Below are 19,354 nucleotides of genomic sequence, written 5' to 3' on the forward strand. Positions count from 1 at the left end.
CACGCAAGGTTTCTTCCCCACGTTTCCAAACAAATAGTAACCTAATACCTGTGGGGAAAAAAAATATAAATATATATTTATTACCTGAGTGCATTCAGCTAGCTACTGGAATAAAGAAAAGTGCCCTTTTCGTCAGAGCCCAAGGTAGCCCCGGCAGAAAGCATGAAATGAGTGACCCGGCGACGCAGCCTCTGCTCTAATAACAACCAGGTTTTGAGTGTGTGTTAAGTCAGTGCTGCTGGTTTTGCTCGCTCACTCCAGCTCTCACGCTCCACCCTTCTGCTTTTTTTTTTTTTTTTTCAGCTTTTGCAATCTGACAGAGGCGGGTGAAAGCAACTTAAGGCAAAAGACATTCCCTTGAAGAGGAGCAGGAGAACAGCCCTCGAGCCCTGTCTGCGCTAGGTAAAGGACAGCCAGCCACATCCCTTGCTTTAGCCTAAAAGCATCCCCCCAAACCCCGGAGAGAACGCTGGCAGTTGAACTGATTTTCCAGGTAAGCCTTTTTTTTAAACACCCCGAATCTTGGTTAGCTGAGCGCTCCTGAACCAGGAAGTTAAATCTATTTGAACAGACTGAAACACTGCCGTGTTTTGTCACAGCAGAAAATGGTGTAACTGCAGAGTGGGGAATGCTCAGCCGCTCGGTGTAATAGATACGCTGGTTTATTTACTCGGTTATCCACCTCAAGCAGACTGGGATTTCACGCCCTCTGACTTATTTCAGACACCACAGCTGAAAGGGCCTTATAAACACCTGCAAGAGATGGACAGACAGACAGAAAACCCCCACCCCGATGTCTTCCCTTTAAGTAAAAGTTACTATATGTGTTTTGCCTGCTGTGGCAAAGTGAAAGAACGGGAGCGAGAAAAGGGAAGAACAGCTCATTGCTGGTGATGCTGGTTTAAAGTTCACATGGCAAGAACTAAGTTTCTGCCAAGTTTTCAAAAATGAATAGAGTTGTAGCTCTGAGGCTCTGGGGAAAAGCTGGGGAAGGAGCCAAAAGCTGAACAAAGAGAATCCCTCGACTAATCATCCGATGCTCTTAACCCGATGGTGGGTCAGTCAGGCCTGCTTGCTGGAGGCCGGAGATGTGGTGGTGGCCAGGAGGCAATAGTTACAGATTTCTGTAACGCTTCTATCCTAAAGGTTAGGAATTGTGGGAAGCCAAACCAGGTCACCCTCTGCTTCACCAGGATATTTTCATTTCCACATGGGAATGTTTCATTTTCATTGCTTTGTTTACATATCGAAAGTGTCTTTCCAAAATTCCAGTCCAATTTGGAGCGAGACATTTATCATCAGATTGGGAACTTAATCCTGTTGGAACAGTTGGATTTAGGGTTTTTTCCTTAAGAATCATACACAGGAACTTGAGAACATTTGGGGACCTCTCAGGTCAATAATCTGGACAACATCCGCCTTACTCAGAAATTTAGCGGTGCCTGGGGAGGAATAACGAAAGCACTTGCTACATCAAAATCCCGTTCTTGTTTCCTCACCACCAAGGGCTGGGAGGGCTGGGGCTGCTTCCCACCCCCGTGGCTTGTGAAACACAGCCTCTGCTGAGCCCTTCTGCCACGGCTGGTCCCTCACCCAGGGACCGCCACCCGCCGCTGGGGAGACTACGCATTGAAGGAGCAAATGCATCCCAAAAAAGTGATGTCAGAAAATGTCAGGCCCCCTGAAAACTTGTAGTTTTGGCCCAGACCTTGGTTTCCTCCCGCTGCTGGCGTAGGGCTGTGATTAGCAAAGCTGGGGAGCTAAGCTGTGCTGCCGGGAGGTGGCTCACAGCAGATGTAGCAAAAAAACCCCTCCCACGTCTTTTTCTCCCCTAAAAAAACCCTTCTGCGCTCCAGGCCACGTCTGCTGCCGCCAGCACGGAGAACAGGAGCAGGTGAGACCAGCTCATGCCAGGCTGCCTAAATGATGAAGGAAGTATCATCCAGGGCAGATTTATTTCAGCTTTGGTTGCAAAGCAGGCTCTGGATTGTTCTGTAAGAGTGGGAGGGTTTCTTTTCTTCTGCTGCTTTGCTGACTCAAACCATGAGTAAAGCAGTTCAGATCTGGCGAGTCTCAGTTCCTATAATTTCTAGCGGGAAGGAGCGCTGCTACTGTTTTTGTTCCTTCCTATGGAGATTTGTAGCTTTGCTGGGCAGGAACTCTCTGCTGAAATGTGCTTAGCACAGCTGGAGCTTCTCGTCACAGCTGTAAAAGAAACAATTAAAAATAACATTTGTGCTCATCAGCAGTGTCCCATTGGCTTCCCTCAGCGCTAATACTCCCACTCCGCTGCCTTTGATTGGGCCATTAGTCAAATCCCGCTCCTCTTCCGAGCAGGCTGCCCATACTGATGAGTGCTCCATTACAAGGGATGGGGAAGAGCCTTCTGTCACTTCTGACAAAACCTGTGATTTCTTTCACCCTTCTCCCAGAGGCAGCATGGACATCAAGGAGTATTTTGCCAGAATTTCTTACCAGGGCTCCTACGATAAGCCGGACCTGGCTACCTTAACGGATATATTCCAGCACCACATCCAAGCCGTCCCTTTTGAAAACCTCAGCATCCACTGTGGGGAAAGCATTGAGCTGGACCTGGAAGCGACTTACAACAAGATAGTGAGGAAGAAACGCGGGGGCTGGTGCATGGAAAACAACCACCTTTTATCTTGGGTCCTGAAAACCCTCGGCTACGATGTCACCCTCCTGGGATCAAAAGTTTATGTCCCGGAGTATGATGCATATGCAGATGAAATTGATCACCTGCTGCTAAAAGTGGTGCTTGACGGCAAATCCTACATTGTGGATGGTGGGTTTGGGATGGTCTACCAGATATGGCAGCCGTTGGAGTTGATTTCGGGGATAGACCAGCCCCAGACCCCTGGGGTCTTTCGCTTGCTGGAGGAGAGCGGGGTCTGGTACCTCGAGAAGGTGAAAAGGAAGCAGTGGGTTCCCAACCAAACTGTCTCCACTTCCCACAACGTGGAAAAAGAAGTTTGCCGTCGGGTTTATCTCTTTACCCTTCAACCACGAGACATCGAAGAGTTCAGAGACCGCAACGCCCACCTGCAGACAGCGCCGGACTCGCTCTTTGTGACAAAGTCCATGTGCAGCCTGCAGACCCCCGACGGCGTCCGGGTTCTGGTGGGGTGGAAACTCACCGAGATAAAGTACAATTATAAGGATAATATGGATCTGGTGGAAATCAGAATCGTTGCAGACGAAGAAATGGAGAAAACACTGAAAGACAAATTCAATGTAACACTAGACAAGAAATTTGTACCCGTCAATACAAGCAGGTTGTCTCTGTTTTAACTCACTGCCTGAATTATAATTCAATCCAGTGGCATTACATGCAATCCTTCCCCCTATTTCTGATAAGCATCTAAAGGTTAAGCTTTCTCTTTCCATCTACACCAGTGTAAGGCAGAACGTATTAGCATGAATCTGGAAAAGAAATTGATTTTCACAACTGCTCCTGCATCTCTTTTTGGTTTGGGTACAAATAATTTCTTCCTAGCTCAATCAAATCACTGCCCTTCTGTCTGTGCTTAGCTGGAAGCAGGCTCTGGCTGTTCCCTACTCCTTTCATCTCTTAAAAGCTTTTCCAAATACACCCAGAGTAGCAGGGCAGAGCGATGGAGCTGTATGTCTTGTTCTTTATTACTTTGCACTGCCACCTGGGGAAAATCATACCCACCTCTTAAATGAAGTCCGTATTATTTTGGGAATTTAATAGCCAGAAAAACAAAGACATCCAGTGTCGAGTTTGCTGTAGTTAAGCCACAAGCCTGTTCTTTTTGCTCTTGCATTCACAACACCTTCTCAGGCGGCAGTCGGAGAGTCCCACGCCTGTGCCACACTGTGCGGATACTTACGGACAGGCTATTTATGGCCTAAAACCAATGATGAGAAATATTAGCAGCCAATTCTGTCTTGTTTCAGGCTTTACACAACTCCTCTCAGTGACATAACCAAACAGCAGCATTTCTTTGAACTGAAAGCATCTCCCACCCATTTCGCTTGCTCCCACCCAGCAGCGGACTGCTGGGAATACACGCTCCTCTTGCCAGACTCGGCTCCAAGTGTTATTGCACATTAATTATCATGGCAGAAGTCAAATACATGCGCAGAATTATTTTTCGGAAACATATCTGTTCTACTGAGGATGTGTTTGCGGTGATACTAATTATATTGATATAAGGCGAAACGATGAATCTTAATCAGATACCTAAAGGCTAAGATTTTTAGTATGAGAAATTACTCAAATGTAATCACTTTGCCCTTTGAGATGATGCTTGATGTTCCTTTATGTACAAATCATGGAAGTATTACAACTACGCACTTATAATTAAGTAAATTATATAAGTGAATTACAATTAAATAAAAAAAATCAAGACTTACAAAGTAGTATTCAGCTGGTTTTTCCCCAAGTTACAGCAGGTATCCCCAAAGTAAAAAATATTCATTAATCACTGCAGTTGCCCTGATTATTTGCATGTGCTAATATTTTGCAGTTAAGGCTTTAAAAAACGCAATAACTCACTGAGCCTTTTTTATTTATTATGCAATATGTGCAGCTTTCTATTACTAGCAATTTATAGTTAATAAAAGCTGTTCTGCAGGTTCACAACGTATTTCATAGAGACACAGTGAGTTTCCCAAAAACCCCTGTTTTCCCAGAGTCAAACACATCCACATACGCTTGGCTGCATGTGTGCAACAGTCCCTTACAGCACATGAGGGCCCCCGATCCTACAGGGCAATAAAATGTTAACAAACAACTGCCCCTGTAGTGGCTTGCAGAAGAAAAAAGGGCTTCTTATAACGTGGACCAGCAGTTTGGAACACAGATGGTAAGAAACTGTCCCAGGACCTGGCTTGTTTGCAAGAATCACAGTATGTGTTGGGTTGGAAGGGACCCTTAAAGGCCATCTAGTCCAACCCCCCTGCAGTCAGCAGGGACATCTTCAACTAGATCAGGTCGCTCAGAGCCTCATCAAGCCTGGCCTTGAACATCTCCAGGGATGGGGCCTCCACCACCCCTCTGGGCAACCTGGGCCAGTGTCTCACCACCCTCATTGTAAAGAACTTCTGCCTAATGTCTCATCTAAACCTGCCCCGCTCTAGTTTAAACCATTGCCCCTCGTCCTATTGCTACATGCCCTTGCAAACAGCCCCTCCCCAGCTTTCTTGTAGGCCCCCTTCACGTACTGGAAGGCTGCTAGAAGGTCTCCTCGGAGCCTTCTCTTCTCCAGGCTGAACAACCCCAAGCTGTGTCCTTCTTTGGTCCCCACGTCACTGGAAGAGCTGAAGGAGCCAAACTGGATGGGTTTACCCTCGCAGCAGCCTGGCGGCTGGGGCAGAGCATCGGGATGGAGGGAGGTAAAAGCCCAGCCAGGTCTGGCAGAGGTGCGGGGTGGGAGAAGGGCCATGGCAGAGCCAACAAGCTCCATCGTTTATGGGAACAGACATAGGAAACACCTAGAAAGGGCTGGCCCGTTCCTCACCCCACACCTGGGTGATTTCGTGCTTCGGGCTGTTTCATAGGCTCAGGTGAAGGAGCAGGGTGTCACGTCCCATTACCCCAGAGATTCAGCGTGTGAAAGGCAAACAATAATAGGAAAAAAACCACTTTCCTTTCAGCTGACTCATCCCCTTGAGCGTGTGCCCCATCCACTGCTCCAGCTGCTGCCCGCTCCGTGGCACAGAGTTCAGCGCCGCCCGCCCTCCTGCTCAGCACACCCACGGACGCAGATTTTATTGCTGAGCAATCGAACGAAGCTCGCTGTTGGAAGGGGATAAAAAAGAGGCTGTTCATCTCAGATTGCACTAGTTTGCTTTTTTCCTTATCACTAACTTCGGAGGCAAACTCTTAAAGGCATCGCAGGCTGAGGGAGCACAGCGCTCTCCGGGAGCAGCACCCTCGCTGCCGAAGGAGGGGGCTTCTCTCTGAACCCAAGGGGATTTAGACAGCTGAATGACTTTGCAGATCTGACCTTGACCTTGTTGCTTTGGGGGTCTGGTATCAGCCGCAAAGAATAGCCCAGTGCGGTGCGATTAAGTCAACAGTTGCCATCCCCCACCAATAAATCAGTGACTTCTTGGTTTGGATTACTATCTCTTTGTTGTAAGTCACTTCCCACAGGGATCCAAGGCCACATGAGTGTCAACAATGTAAAATCCGTATCAAAATTAGCACTATTGCTTTGCTGCTTCAGCATAGGTGCACCTACCAAGGTGCCCCAGAGACTGAAGGACTGGGGTGACCTGCGGGCTTGAGGACGGGGTTATCGCCACTCGCACAGGTTGCTTGCACTCCCCATATTGTATTTCTCCTTTGCATTCCTGGAAGGCTTCAGTTCTCAATGGGAGATTAAAATCTACTCAATATTGTAAGCAATTTGGGGACTGGATACCTTTCAGGCTGCCCGTACAGCACCTAACACAATGAATTGTGTGACAGGGCTTTCTACACGTACGTCAATACAAATAAACAAACCCATCAGAGCACAAAATGTTATAGAAGAAGAAACTCTCTCCCCTCTTCTCCTGCTCTGCTGGAGGATAACGCTGTCCCTGCCAGGCAGTAAAGGCAGCCTGGACCTTTAAGAGCGGCAGTTCCCAGTACAACCCTTGCTGGGAACTTTGGAGCAGACCCGAGCGGAAAGCCGGAGCTCGCTGGCTGAGAGGTAAGTGCCCGAGTGCCTGATCTTTAACTGCACCCTGCGGCCGGGGGCCAGCCTGTTCGGAGAAGCCCACCTTTGTGTGTCTGCATACCATATGCTTTGCGCTGTGGGCATATTAGCAAAGTATAAATGACGGCAACCCCCGGGCTGGCAGCATGCGTTGCATTGCAAGGACGTTGTCCAAATACAAAGATCAAGTGCTCGAGACTTAAACTAACCCCTTTACGCTGAGCCAGAGCATATGAAAACCCCAGCTCCTGCCTTGCACTGTAGCTTAAAATCAAATAAATGGTATAGGCGTGTGCAAGGGGATCCAACCTCAGAAGCCTCTCATGAATTTTAGCAGAGAAGAACGATTCAGCCTAATTACGAAAGGACACGGTGATCCCCAGGGACGCTTGCAGACAGGCAGAACTAAGGTCCGAATCTCGCTGCCCACCACGCTGCTCCTGCGGGAGAACATGAGTCAATGCTGACGGGAGCCCGGCCGCCGTGGGAGCACAAGGAAACAAGGCTGAGATCTGGGCGCAGGCTTAAGATACTCGGCAACCCGGTTTTGGAACGCGAAGTGTCCCTGGGCGAGGGCTTGCTCGCTGCTGCAGCCCCATCGCTAGCGTGGCGGGAATGGCTACGCCAAGAAGAAAAGCTGCCCCCGGGAAGGCGAGGGAGTGAACGCCGGGCTCCGCGAACGCTCCCCAACGCCACTGATTTCCTACTGCAGCTTTATTACACTTCAGCCTCTTTAAGCATTCATTGAGATCAGAGCCCCATTCCTCAGCCACCACGAGGATGGCTCTGCTATACAGGCTTCAGATTGATGAGGCCAGAGAAGGGGCAGCTGGGGAAACTGAGGCACGGGCTGCGAATTTCCCAAAATACCTTTTCCCGAAGCCTCATTGCCAGCACCCCATGGAGGCTCTCAATGGGAAGGGGAGCTGGTTCTACGCTGCACTCTTGCTGGGGTGGTGGGGACACCCAGACCCAGGAGACAGGTTATAGGGAGGGCATCAGGCCGCCTGCTCCTGGCACGGAGCAGGGACTGATCGGTTTTTGCTTGAAAGCAAATTTCAAGCATATCAGACTCACCAGGCTAATGGACTTGTGGGGCTCGACGCCATCACAGGGAAAAGATGTTTCTATCTGGCCACACAAAACGGCTAAAAGCGGGAATAGAAAGAAAAAGGAGGCAGAGGACCACAGGATGAGCTGCCAGCGTATACGTGCGCTGTCTGTTGGGGAGGGAATGGCTTTCTACAACCAGCGTTTCCAAGGAGATCCTGCCAGAGATGAGTGCCCTTGTCCTAAAAAAGGGATGGAAAAAAAACCATAAAGTGCGGTATCAAAGACACGTTACTGTTTTTTCATGTAGCCTCTTTGGGTCCTTTGAAGTGAAAATGTTTATTTCTTATTCCCTTATGGGGGTAGTCCTTTATTTTATTACATTTTCCTGTGCTTTTGCATCAGCCGGTCTGAATCCTGGTACGAGCGCAGATCAGGAGCAACACAACTAAGTCAAGTGAGTTGTGCTGCTGGCATCAAAACTGGGGCTAAAGTCTAGAGATTAGGTCATCTGGTGTGCTCACCTGCTGGGGCATTCCCACCTGTGCACTTGACGGGGGATTTTTCAAAGGCTCCCAGCACTCGCCTGAGAGCTGGGATGGACATCAGGTCAAACTGCTGGTCTCCCCTCGGGGAGTAGTTGGACCAAAGCTGAGAGCAGTCACTGGAAGGAAATCATCTCTCCCATCCCATCTACATCAAATGATTTTTTTGAAAATCCTCCCAGGGAACGTGTGGCCGATTTCAAGGAGCAAGAAACCCTCAGACCTTTTGGAAATTGATACAGTCCTTAGCAGATTGTGAATCGTTCTGGAAAACAAGTATCTTTGCATGTGAAAAAAAAGCCAAATTAAATAGAGATTAAAGGCAAAAGAAATCTTTGCAGATACCAGATGAGTCAGTGGATTAGAAGTGTTACAGGGAACCTTTTGCACCTTGGCCACACAGTACCAATGACAGTCTCTGCTAAGAAAAGGAAAGGGGATCAGAGACATGAAGACAGAAAATATATCCAATAATTTGAGCTGAAACTAAGGCCTTTGGTTTGTAAAAGATGGTAAAAGAAACCAAAAGCTGATGAATACGCCTTGAATATATTCTTAGTAATTATCAGTTCCTCTGACCCTTAGGTTAGAAAAATTAACAGTTCCTTCCTTTCAACAGCCAGGGTCAAAGCTGTGTCTGAACTCCACAGGGAAACTAAAGAGATTAAGAAAACAACAATCTACTTCACATGGAAGCCTGTCTAAAACGGTGACACACTGAGATGTTAATCCCAGTTAGCTGAAGCCATGAATGCAAAACCTTTCTGTTAAACTACCTGTGGGATAAAGAAAGAATTGCTTACCTGTTACGGTAAAACAAACGGTAAGAAATTGCTGCGGCTTTTATGCCGGTATGGTCTAGCAGCTTTTCTGCAAACCAGTTGTTTGTCAGTTTTCTAAATTTTTCTGTCATGGGGGACCCTCACCCGGGGCCAGAGATTTGGTTGTGCCACGTGCTATGTCTTCCCATAGGAAAGACATCCACCTGGCTTGAAGGCAACATCCGAGAGGGAGAGCATTACTGTCACCTGCTCCTCTCCTCGTCTCCTTTTTAAGAAATACTGATGACACAGGCAGATCTAGCCTGTGTTCATCTCCTACGAACGGCACGGGTTTCTTTCAAATCCTCAATAAAAGGGCCTAGGCCACATTTGCAGGCTAGTTAATCTGTGCTGCAGAAGTAGGAGTGAACCCCTCAGTAACTGGCTATTTTTCTGCTCACACAGGCAAAATGAACATTCAAGAGTATTTCGCAAGAATTTCTTACAAGGAGTCCCATAAGGATGCAGACTTGCAAACCTTAACAGTCATCTTCCAGCATCACATCCAGGCAATTCCTTTTGAAAACCTCAGCATGCATTGCGGGGAGACCATCAAACTGGATTTACAATCTACTTACGATAAGATTGTGAGAAAGAAACGCGGTGGATGGTGCCTGGAAAGCAACCACCTTTTATTTTGGGCCTTGCAAGAATTAGGGTATGACGTTTGTATTCTTGGAGGAAATAGTTATGAACCAGCGGAGAGGGCATACACTGCTGAGATAAATCACATCCTACTGAAGGTGGTGATCGAGGGCAATTCCTACATAGTAGATGCTGGTTTTGGCGGTGCCTACCAGGCGTGGCAGCCACTGATGCTGATTTCTGGGAAGGATCAACCCCAGATCCCTGGCATCTTCCGCTTCATGGAAGACAACGGCACTTGGTACTTCGAGAAAGTCAAAAGGAAGCATTATATTCCCGAGCAAAGTGTCCCTTTCACTGATACTTCAGAACTGGGGAATATCAGAAAAATATATACATTCACTCTCGAGCCACGACATATAAATGACTTTCAGGAGCTAAACACATACCTACAAGTGTCTCCAGATAACATACTTCAGAAGAAGTCAATCTGCAGTCTCCAGACCGCTGAAGGCCTTTATGCCTTAGTTGGATGGACCTTCACTAAGGTGAAGTATAACTACATGGAGGACGTGGACCTGGTGCAGATCACAACTCTTACAGATGAAGAGGTTGAGAAGACACTGAAAGACAAATTCAATATAGTGCTGGAGAACAAACTTGTACCAGTAAACGTTCGTGGCTTGCCACCTAATTTAGTGGATACAATCTAATTCTAACGTTGCACTAGATGAGTCTTTAAATATCCAATATAAAAAGCTCTAAAATTAACAGCACTGATGTGATCCTGAAGTTGAGCTAGTGAGATAAACACAAAGCTTGATAAATTCAAGTACATTGCTAATTAATCGCATACACCAATTGCATATTTTTTTCTTGAGCTTCGCCTTCTTTAGGAACAGAGACATCTTACCTACCTCTAATTTACTCGTACGGAAATTGCTTTTTGACTCTGTAACATTTTGTTCCACCTCTCTCGATCTTGTCTTATTTCAGATATATTTTGTGGCAAAGGAGACCAAAATGATACAGAAGGAGAAGCTGCGTTACTATTTTACACAAGAGACCTCTAACCTTCACAGGTATTATTTCCAATCTTCTTCTCTACAGAGTTTTATAAATTATTCACTTCCTTCAGCAGTCCGAAATAAAAAGTTGAGCTGAATTTGGCCTTCAAAGACCTCATAAAAAAAAGAAAGGTTAAGACTTTCTCAAAACAAGCCACTATTAGGCACGAATTAGCTTATGGTGAAATAAGTTGAAAGACTTGAGTCCTATTCCCTTACCAGAAATTGACTTCAAGTGAGCTATTTATGTAAGGGCACTTAAAAGATCCCAAAAGCTCTCTGATTTTGAGTGTCCAATTTTTCTGAGTTTGATTTTTCTGTGTCTCTGACATCAAAACAAAATCAACAGAAGCTGAGATGATTCAACGGTTCTTAAAAAATGAGGCTTTTGGTACCAAAAATGGAAATAATCAAAGTTAGATCAACCTTTGCAAACTAGGATCTAAATTTTTGGGACCTAACCTTCCTGCGATGTCAAGCGGGCATGACACTATTATAAATAAAACTCTTCGTATTTATTACAAACAGTAGTCTGCGCAAAAGCTACCTTAAATAAGTAATACTGCAGATGCACAGGAAAGCACTGGGAAGTTAGGACCTGCCACCGGTGTGGTTTCACGTCACGTTATACGTAACGCAAAAGCCTTTTACCTTTATGGTACCTGTGGCAGGTACTGTATGGGACGTGTCATTAAAGAGGGTGACAGAAGAGCATCAGCCCTCAGCCGAGGAAAAGGCTTTGATGCTGAAATTAGTCAATGACACAGACTCAAAGGGCACCTGACGTGTCTAAAACTCAGGCGTTTTCCCAGATGCAGTCTAACGGCTCTTTGCCTTCCCAAAAGGGACCTCCGCCTTTCCACCTCCAACAAACGAAGAGGAGAGAATTAACAGTGAGAGAATTAAATAAACAGCCCTGCAACACTTTGAAGATGCGTAAGGCCAAGTTTTAGAGAGGAAATGCATTACTTCGTGCAAATAAATATTTGTCATGGTATTTGTTAGGTGTGGCAGCTCCAAAATAACTACCTGCTGCAGTGGAAGCTTTGAACAGATCGAAAAAAGTTCCTTTGTGGGCAAAGAAGGGTCATTTTTGGGACCCGCAGCCTGTAATACCTTGGCAATTCAGCGCACCCACAAGAAGCAGATGACTATCCTCCACTGCAAAGTGCTGGCTTGCAAAATAACAATAATTTAATTTTAAAAAATTATGGAGCCGTTTGCGACTGTCTACAGTAATTATTTTACACGGAAAACAAGTTCAGTCTGGTCTTAACCAGGGGAAAACAGAAACATCTACTAATAGAGAAGAAACAAAGTTTAATTTGCTCATGGATCAGTGAAGTCCAGAAACGTGCATGCACTTCGGGTGGACTCTGCCCCTTCTCTGCATTTAAGATTCAGGAGTGAGGGCCTGTGGACCTTAAAGAGGAAACCAACCCTCGCAATTTATATCCACTCCTGGCTTTACAGACTTTTGCCTCAGTAATAAACAACCCAGAAGCCGAATACATCAATAAATAAACAAGGCTATTTTAAGAGGTAAGTTTATTTTCTTTAAAAACCTCCGAAACCCTCAAAAAACCAACTTGGTTTATTTATGATGGTAAAGGGCAATGACATAAGCAGTATTCTCTCTAGGAAAAATGTTATTAAAAAATGTGTGGATATAGAGCTAAAATATCACCTGCTAAACATGGGCTCTTAAGGAGGGCAAAACAATGGTACTGCAATTGCAATTCTTCTGTCTTACTGCTCCTCAGGAGGAGATCCTCTCGACTATGAGAGACCCGCTTTTGTGTAGATACAATGGTATATACAAATTCAGAACTACAGCCTCTCGTTGGAAGTTATTCTTTTAGATTTTTAACTTCATTTAACAATATTGCAAAGGCAAAGTAAGCCCAAAAGCAATCTAATAATCGATAGATTCTGCTTTATGGGAATAAAATTGCAGTCCTTTAAACACAACTTAAACAAAAATGAAATGACAAACTGTGGTTTGCGTACCCCAAAAAGTCCACATGCTGACATATTAGGATAAAAGTGGACAGATAACATATTTCAACAATGGAATTGCTGAAAGCGTGTATAATCCTGGTAAGGAATGTTTTTGCATGAACACCTTCATCTCCACGTTTAGAAATAGTTCTTTAAAGTTGTTCTGCTGATGTTTTCCTCTGCATAAATCATAGCCGCATTGGTGGGACTACGTTTTCAGTACCTAGTTTTTCAACTGATCTGCTTGCAATTCAGAAGAACTGTAGCTTTCATCTCCTGCAGGCAAGATCTAACGCTGATCAATCATATTATGGAGCTGCAGAGAGAAATTACAAATAACATAAACTTGAGAGCCAGCTCTATGCTGGTGTGAGCTATTTAGCATTCACAATTTGAGCGGGTAGGATCGCGTAGACATGCATTCTGCAAATCAAAAGAAAAAAGTGCCAGTAGTTTTATGTTCTACTTAACAAGTATTACATTGAGGATATCCCCCAACAATACACTTAATATCACTGGAAGCTACATTCCTTTCTGTAGAAGATAACTCGCAGTTTTTGATGGGCTCTCCGTTTACTGCGGACAGCTGCTTCTATACCATGCATACGCACATCATGAATCTGTCACTGAAAATCATCTTGAGAAATTCCGGTTTGCAGTAAACATTTAACATTTCACCACTGAATTTATCTGAACACAATAGTCCTCCTGAGTCACTAATATTAAGTGTCTAAACCTCAGCTTACAGCACGCACAAAAGATTTCCAAGCAGCTTTGTGGGTTGTCAAGCAGCTAAATATTTGCAGTAACTCTAGACTGCTGAAACGCTTACTGCTTCCTTTGCAAACGTTCGAGCCTTCAAAACATTTTGTGCCCAGCTCCATACCCAAGCAAGCGACCTACAGCGTGTTTTACAAACAGTATCTGCCAGACACCTACAGAGCATCCAGCCCGTAACATCGGCCAGCAGACTGTGATGGGCCATTGCCGAAGCCAGATGACCGTGTGTCCACAGTATCAGAAGGCAGAAAATAAGTTGAGTCGTTCCTCATCCAGCAATCTTGCTCATGAGGAGTCCTACCCGGGCGCTGCTGGAGGCAGGACCCAGGGAGGCACTGTACGAGGCTTCCGTAATTCTCATTTACGCCTCCTCCGGAAGGAATAAAGTGAGTTTTGAGAAAGGCCAGGACTAGAGAGCGGTAAAGCAGCCCCTGTCCATTTCCAGGGCACCCTGCGAGATGTGGGGAATAGAGAGGAGCTCTTTGTATTTTAGGTCATTCGTCTCCATTCAGATTCATTATTCCAACACCAAAATGACTTTGTGCCACATTCAGAGCAGACAAGAGACCCAATGGTTTGTGACTCTTGCAAAGGTCAGAGTTTTTTTCCAGTTATAATTATCTGAATAAAACTTGACACTTTACAAAATGTGCAGGGAGTATCATATTCACTCTTTGTAAGTGGTTAAAGAGCGATGTGTACCGAACGAGTAATTCATTTACCATCACGTAGATCAGTGGCTGACTCACGAAAAGAACGTGTGAAGCCTGGCTCAAATTACCCTCCCTCCAACTGGCAGATGACACGCTGCTTCCCCCTCTGACACTCACTCAACACTGGAATTAGACCAATTTTCATGAACCCTCCTGAGCGTGATCTTGCATTTCTCCTTAACCCCGCTGTTACAATGGACACACGGCAAATCCCTGTTTCGCAGCCACAGCATCTCGAGCTCAAACTGCACCAGCTCTTTGCCATAGGGATGACTTTAAGACAAAACGCAAACCCTCAACGTGCACTGCTCTTCTTTGCTCTGGGAACCGTTTGATACAAATACTCGTTACCTTTAAAAACTGCTCTGATGAGGTTCTGTAGATTAAAGTATCTTTGCTGGCAGCAGCCTGAGCAGTTTTACACAGCACCGTAAATCATTGATGTTAAGAAACAAAACCAAAATGCAATTCCTTCCTTTCCAGGTGACATGAACCTTGAAGAGTATTTTGCGAGAACTGGCTATAAAGGTTCCCTTGAAAAACAAGATTTGGAAACACTAACCGACATATTCCAGCACCACATCCGTGCTGTTCCCTTCGAAAACCTCAGCATCCATTGCGGGGAGAAAATTACTTTGGAGTTGGAGCACGTTTATAACAAAATCGTGCGGAGGAAGCGGGGTGGCTGGTGCATGGAAAACAACCAGCTGTTGGGCTGGGTCCTGAAACGCCTGGGGTACGACGCCAGCTTTCTGGGAGCATACGTGTTCAATCCACATCAAAATGCCTACGCCACCATCATGACCCATCTCCTGGTTAAGGTAGTTCTCGATGGCAAAGCCTACATCGTTGACGGAGGCTTTGGTGTATCGTACCAGATGTGGCAACCGATGGAGCTCGTGTCAGGGAAAGACCAGCCCCAGGCTCCCGGTGTCTTTCGCTTCACGGAAAAAAATGCCATCTGGTACCTTGAGAAAATGAGGCGGAAACAATACATCCCCAATCAAAATTTCTCCAATTCTGATCTTCTGGAGAAAAAAGAGTGTCGGAAAGTTTATATGTTCAGCCTTGAGCCACGGACAGTGGAAGATTTCTGTTTCCAGTGCACGTACCTTCAGACATCTCCTGATTCCCTCTTCACAAAGAAGTCCATCTGCACCCTCCAGACCACCGATGGCTTTCGAGCGCTAATTGGGTGGACACTCACCGAGACCACATACAACTACAAGGAAAATATGGATCTGGTGGAATTTGTAACTCTTGAAGATGAAGAGGTGGAAAAAACCCTCAAAGAGAAATTCAACATAACCCTAGATAGAAAACTTGTCCCAATTAATGTCAAAGGATTTTACACAATCTAGATGACCAGAAAAACCTACAATAATGCTACGTATGTACAGTACCTTCCACGGTCTGCACAATCACTACCGTAAGATTATGTGATTCTTCTGCAGGCAATTAAAGAAAAAATACATTAATACCAGATTAAAGTGAATTTCACTCTGAGGAAAAAATCAAGAAATTTAAGACTCTTCTGGCAGGTAGAATTATTTGCTGTGAGATGACTGCAGTTCAATTTTTGGCACAAATGTAGGATCTGATTTGAATCTGGTTATAAACTTGGGTAATAAATATGTCTGGGGAATTTTGGAATGCCTATAGCACATAAATAGGAGCATGGATTATTAATTGTGATATGGCGCCAACACATTTTCTATGGTTATTATAGGGAGAAAAGTCACCTGTGAGCATTTAGACAATGAAGTACACATTTAAAACTTCATTTTCCACAAGATCTAACCACTCGCAGCTCATGTCATTTCTCTGCCTTCAATATAAGTAAAACTATGTCATCTTCGAAAGGGTCATTAGGAGGCATAATTCTTTCACCATCACCCTTAGCCAAAATGAAAATTATCATCACGTGCATCCCCTTTTGCCGTTACCGCAGTAAAATGCCCAAAGTAATTTTTGGTATGAATGTATTTTTCCGGTGATGAAAACCGTATATATTGCAGCGTTATTGAGGCTGATGGGCTTTAAGGAGATACCTACAAGCTTTGCGTCTGACAAGTAATCATCCTATAAAGGGTGGATGGTACTTAAACATCACAACTGGCTTAGATTTACTTCTGTCTCAAAGGGGGTGGAAATTTTGTAGTTTTAGCATTGCGAGTTATTTCTATAACAAAGGTAGAACAATGAAGCTAACCCCTCTACACCCTCATTTTGCTCTCTTTGTGTATAGCAAATATGGGAGTCCATACGGCTATCCTGAACGAGCACCACTTAGCACAGGAGCTTTAGCGTCACAAGTGACTTCATTCGTCTGTACCAAAGTGCAAAAAATCAAGGAGCCAACCAAATCTAAAGGAATCCCTTTCTTTAGAATTATTTCACGATCACATTTCCTCATTTTTTAATTTATTTTTTTTTCCCAAAAAGCCTAAACAAGGAAACAAATGAGAAAGGGGAAACATTCTCAAATGCATCAAAAAAATAGCAGTAGCACTTAAAAAACACCCTTTCTCCCCAATCTACGGTAATCCCGAGTATTGGTCAAGTGTTGATTCCTCCCACTGATAGCGTATCTTTTTGCTCAAAGACATTATCTGATCATAAATCTCACAAATACTGTAAGCGTGTACCTTAAAATAAATAAAGGAAAATAAAACCACAAAGAGTTGCTGTAAATACAGCCTCCCCCCCCAGCCACACAACTCCTGACACACCATTTGTGAAGTAAACGAGGTCTGTTCAACGGCCAGCCCTCCCCACCACAAACTTCTTGAACCAAACAGGCCAATATTGGACAAATTTGACGGCAGTGTTGGAGATGGTAAGTTCCTACAGGTTCCTGGAAAAAGAGCTTGTAGTCTGAGGAAGACGACGATCACCGAAGAGGAGGCCCAGCAGTCCCCCCTCTCTGCTGGGCTCAGCAGCCAACGTCGCCGGGCTGGCCATGGTGCGTGCCAGCTCTTCCCCACTGACCGGCCGTGGTGGCAGCCGATGGCCTGGGTGCGTGTGTACTTGCACGAGATGGGGAACCAAGGGCCAAGCAGGAGGCGACAGAGGACACTGAAAGATCTTACTGAGGTGGGAACACAGTTTTTCTATAAATAATGTAACCAAGGACTTTTTTCTCTAATTCGTGTTCATATTATTCTCTCATACCAAGGTCCCATTATGGGTTTTTACTGCTTTCTATGTGATTGATCAGACTGAGGTGTTCACCGAGACCCCAGGGAACATCCTGAGCTTCAAAACACTCACCACCTCCATTCTAGCTGACAGAAATTCCCATCTGCGTTCACCCTGGTCACCAAACCATATTTCTCTCTGCAATGAACTACAGTTATTTGCTGGTGCTGCTGCCTCTCATCTTGAGGGCAGCCATTAACAGACTGGTTGTTTTGTCTCCGTACTTCTCTAGAGATGTTCCTGCTGTTGCTCCCAAGTAATTGCTCGGGTTATGGTGTGCAAGGGTTTCTTGAGTAGACTCATATAAGTATTTTTAACTGCCTGTAATGATGGGACTTAACCCAGATACCCCCCTTCTACTACTCTAGTTACTAAAAATCTAGAGGGCTGCCGACAGCTGAAGCTTCAACCATCTCCCTGACTCCATCTGTTGGCAACCACTCTCTGAGCGGCATTTTTCCTCTTGATGTGACAATTATAATCAGGTCCTCCCTGTGCAACATAAAATCACATGAAGAAATGTCAACATGTACAGCTGAGGAACAGTTTCACAGTTTAACTAAAGCTCCCCAAAAGCTGACAAAAGCAGGTTGTTGAGGTGTGAATGCCTCAGAGGTCTGAGATGAGAACGGTGTAAAACCAAACAAAACCAAACATGCCCAGAGGCCTCAAGCTGGGGTTCCATTAGCAAGGCATTAGTGTAAAAGGGAGATGCTCTCCCAGGCTGAAAAGAAAAGAAACAACCAAGTCCTTAAAGCATCAGCTCTCAGAGAAACTTGTGTTCACATGCACAAAGGACACAAGGGATGTTTGACATCCTTCACCACCGCTATGCTTTAACAGTCTCTCCAAGAAAGGTTTAATGAGAACCTAAGCTATTGTGCAGTTTTTGTTGCTGACTGTTGTTGAAATGAAGCAGAACAAACACTTACAATCCCCCATCCAGGCCTTGTCTAATTCCAAATACAATTTAAAAGTATGGTATTCCAATTAACAGAAAGACGAGACAATTTCTTTTTAAGTCTGAATGCCGGATTAAGTCCCAGAATCCCAGCCCAGCTGCCCATTACACACACACGCAATGCCCAATGGCAAGGACGGCTATCCGCGATGGTGGAATTGTACAATGGAGAGTCTTATGACAGAGCAAGACACACAACAGAGGCAACACGGTTCAAACTCCATGGCACCACTGAACACCCTGCCCCATCCCCGGAGAATCAAAGTTTAACACGCTCATGCATTACTAAAGGAAGGCTACAGGACGGCTTGCTTCAGTTGGACTCTGGTCCTGGACTTTTCAAGATCCAATACTAAGCAGAAAAAAAGTAACACAATGAGAAACATCAGCAAGAAAGAGGAAGTTGTTCAACACTTCTGCGTTTCCAACATCAGCATTTATTACCGAAATAAACACTGCCAGCCTGTCAAAGGGAGGGACAAAGCTTCACCTGATAAGAGACATCCTTAAACTTAACACTGTGAGCTGTCAGCGAGCACAAACCGCAACACACACTTTGCTTTGTTCGCTTTAATAGGTACCTTAGTGTAACAGGCACAAACCCTTCTGGTGTCTGAGAACTCTTTACCCATTCAATTTTGCAGGTAGCCATTTTCTTTAACAAAAATGCTTCCTACTTACCCAACTTGCTTTTTTTCTCAAAGAAGAAATGCTTTCATTTAGAAACACGACCACGCGGGAAAGTTCTACAGCTTAGGCAGTTGCACATGAAAACGCATCTGCGCTTGAGACTGTGTCGGAGCCAAGAAAGCTTGAATTAATGAAGGTTCTTATTATGAATATTTCACCACTACTACTTCTCTGTCAAGAGTAGTTGAAGCACAAATTTTATATAGCAGAACGTTTCTACCCTGGCTAGGAAGCTAGAGCCAGCC

At 45.1% G+C, this 19,354-nt stretch overlaps 3 protein-coding genes across 3 annotated transcripts; all 3 read left to right on the forward strand.

Annotated features, from left to right (window-relative positions):
* Positions 1-327: 327 nt before the first annotated feature.
* LOC128908554 (arylamine N-acetyltransferase, pineal gland isozyme NAT-3) lies at positions 328-3,903 on the forward strand. The gene is made up of 2 exons (XM_054198996.1): positions 328-493; positions 2,433-3,903. Exon 2 carries the CDS (start codon positions 2,440-2,442, stop codon positions 3,310-3,312), a length of 873 nt encoding a protein of 290 aa, XP_054054971.1. The 5' UTR covers positions 328-493; positions 2,433-2,439; the 3' UTR covers positions 3,313-3,903.
* Positions 3,904-6,592: 2,689 nt separating this feature from the next.
* Positions 6,593-10,425, forward strand: LOC128908553 (arylamine N-acetyltransferase, liver isozyme-like). Its single transcript, XM_054198995.1, has 2 exons — positions 6,593-6,689; positions 9,517-10,425. Exon 2 carries the CDS (start codon positions 9,522-9,524, stop codon positions 10,407-10,409), a length of 888 nt encoding a protein of 295 aa, XP_054054970.1. The 5' UTR covers positions 6,593-6,689; positions 9,517-9,521; the 3' UTR covers positions 10,410-10,425.
* A 1,740-nt stretch (positions 10,426-12,165) lies between these two features.
* LOC128908555 (arylamine N-acetyltransferase, pineal gland isozyme NAT-10) lies at positions 12,166-17,673 on the forward strand. Its single transcript, XM_054198997.1, has 2 exons — positions 12,166-12,305; positions 14,741-17,673. Exon 2 carries the CDS (start codon positions 14,746-14,748, stop codon positions 15,616-15,618), a length of 873 nt encoding a protein of 290 aa, XP_054054972.1. The 5' UTR covers positions 12,166-12,305; positions 14,741-14,745; the 3' UTR covers positions 15,619-17,673.
* Positions 17,674-19,354: the final 1,681 nt, after the last annotated feature.

Source organism: Rissa tridactyla, chromosome 4 (genome assembly GCF_028500815.1).
Source record: "Rissa tridactyla isolate bRisTri1 chromosome 4, bRisTri1.patW.cur.20221130, whole genome shotgun sequence".
Taxonomy (NCBI): Eukaryota; Metazoa; Chordata; class Aves; order Charadriiformes; family Laridae; genus Rissa; species Rissa tridactyla.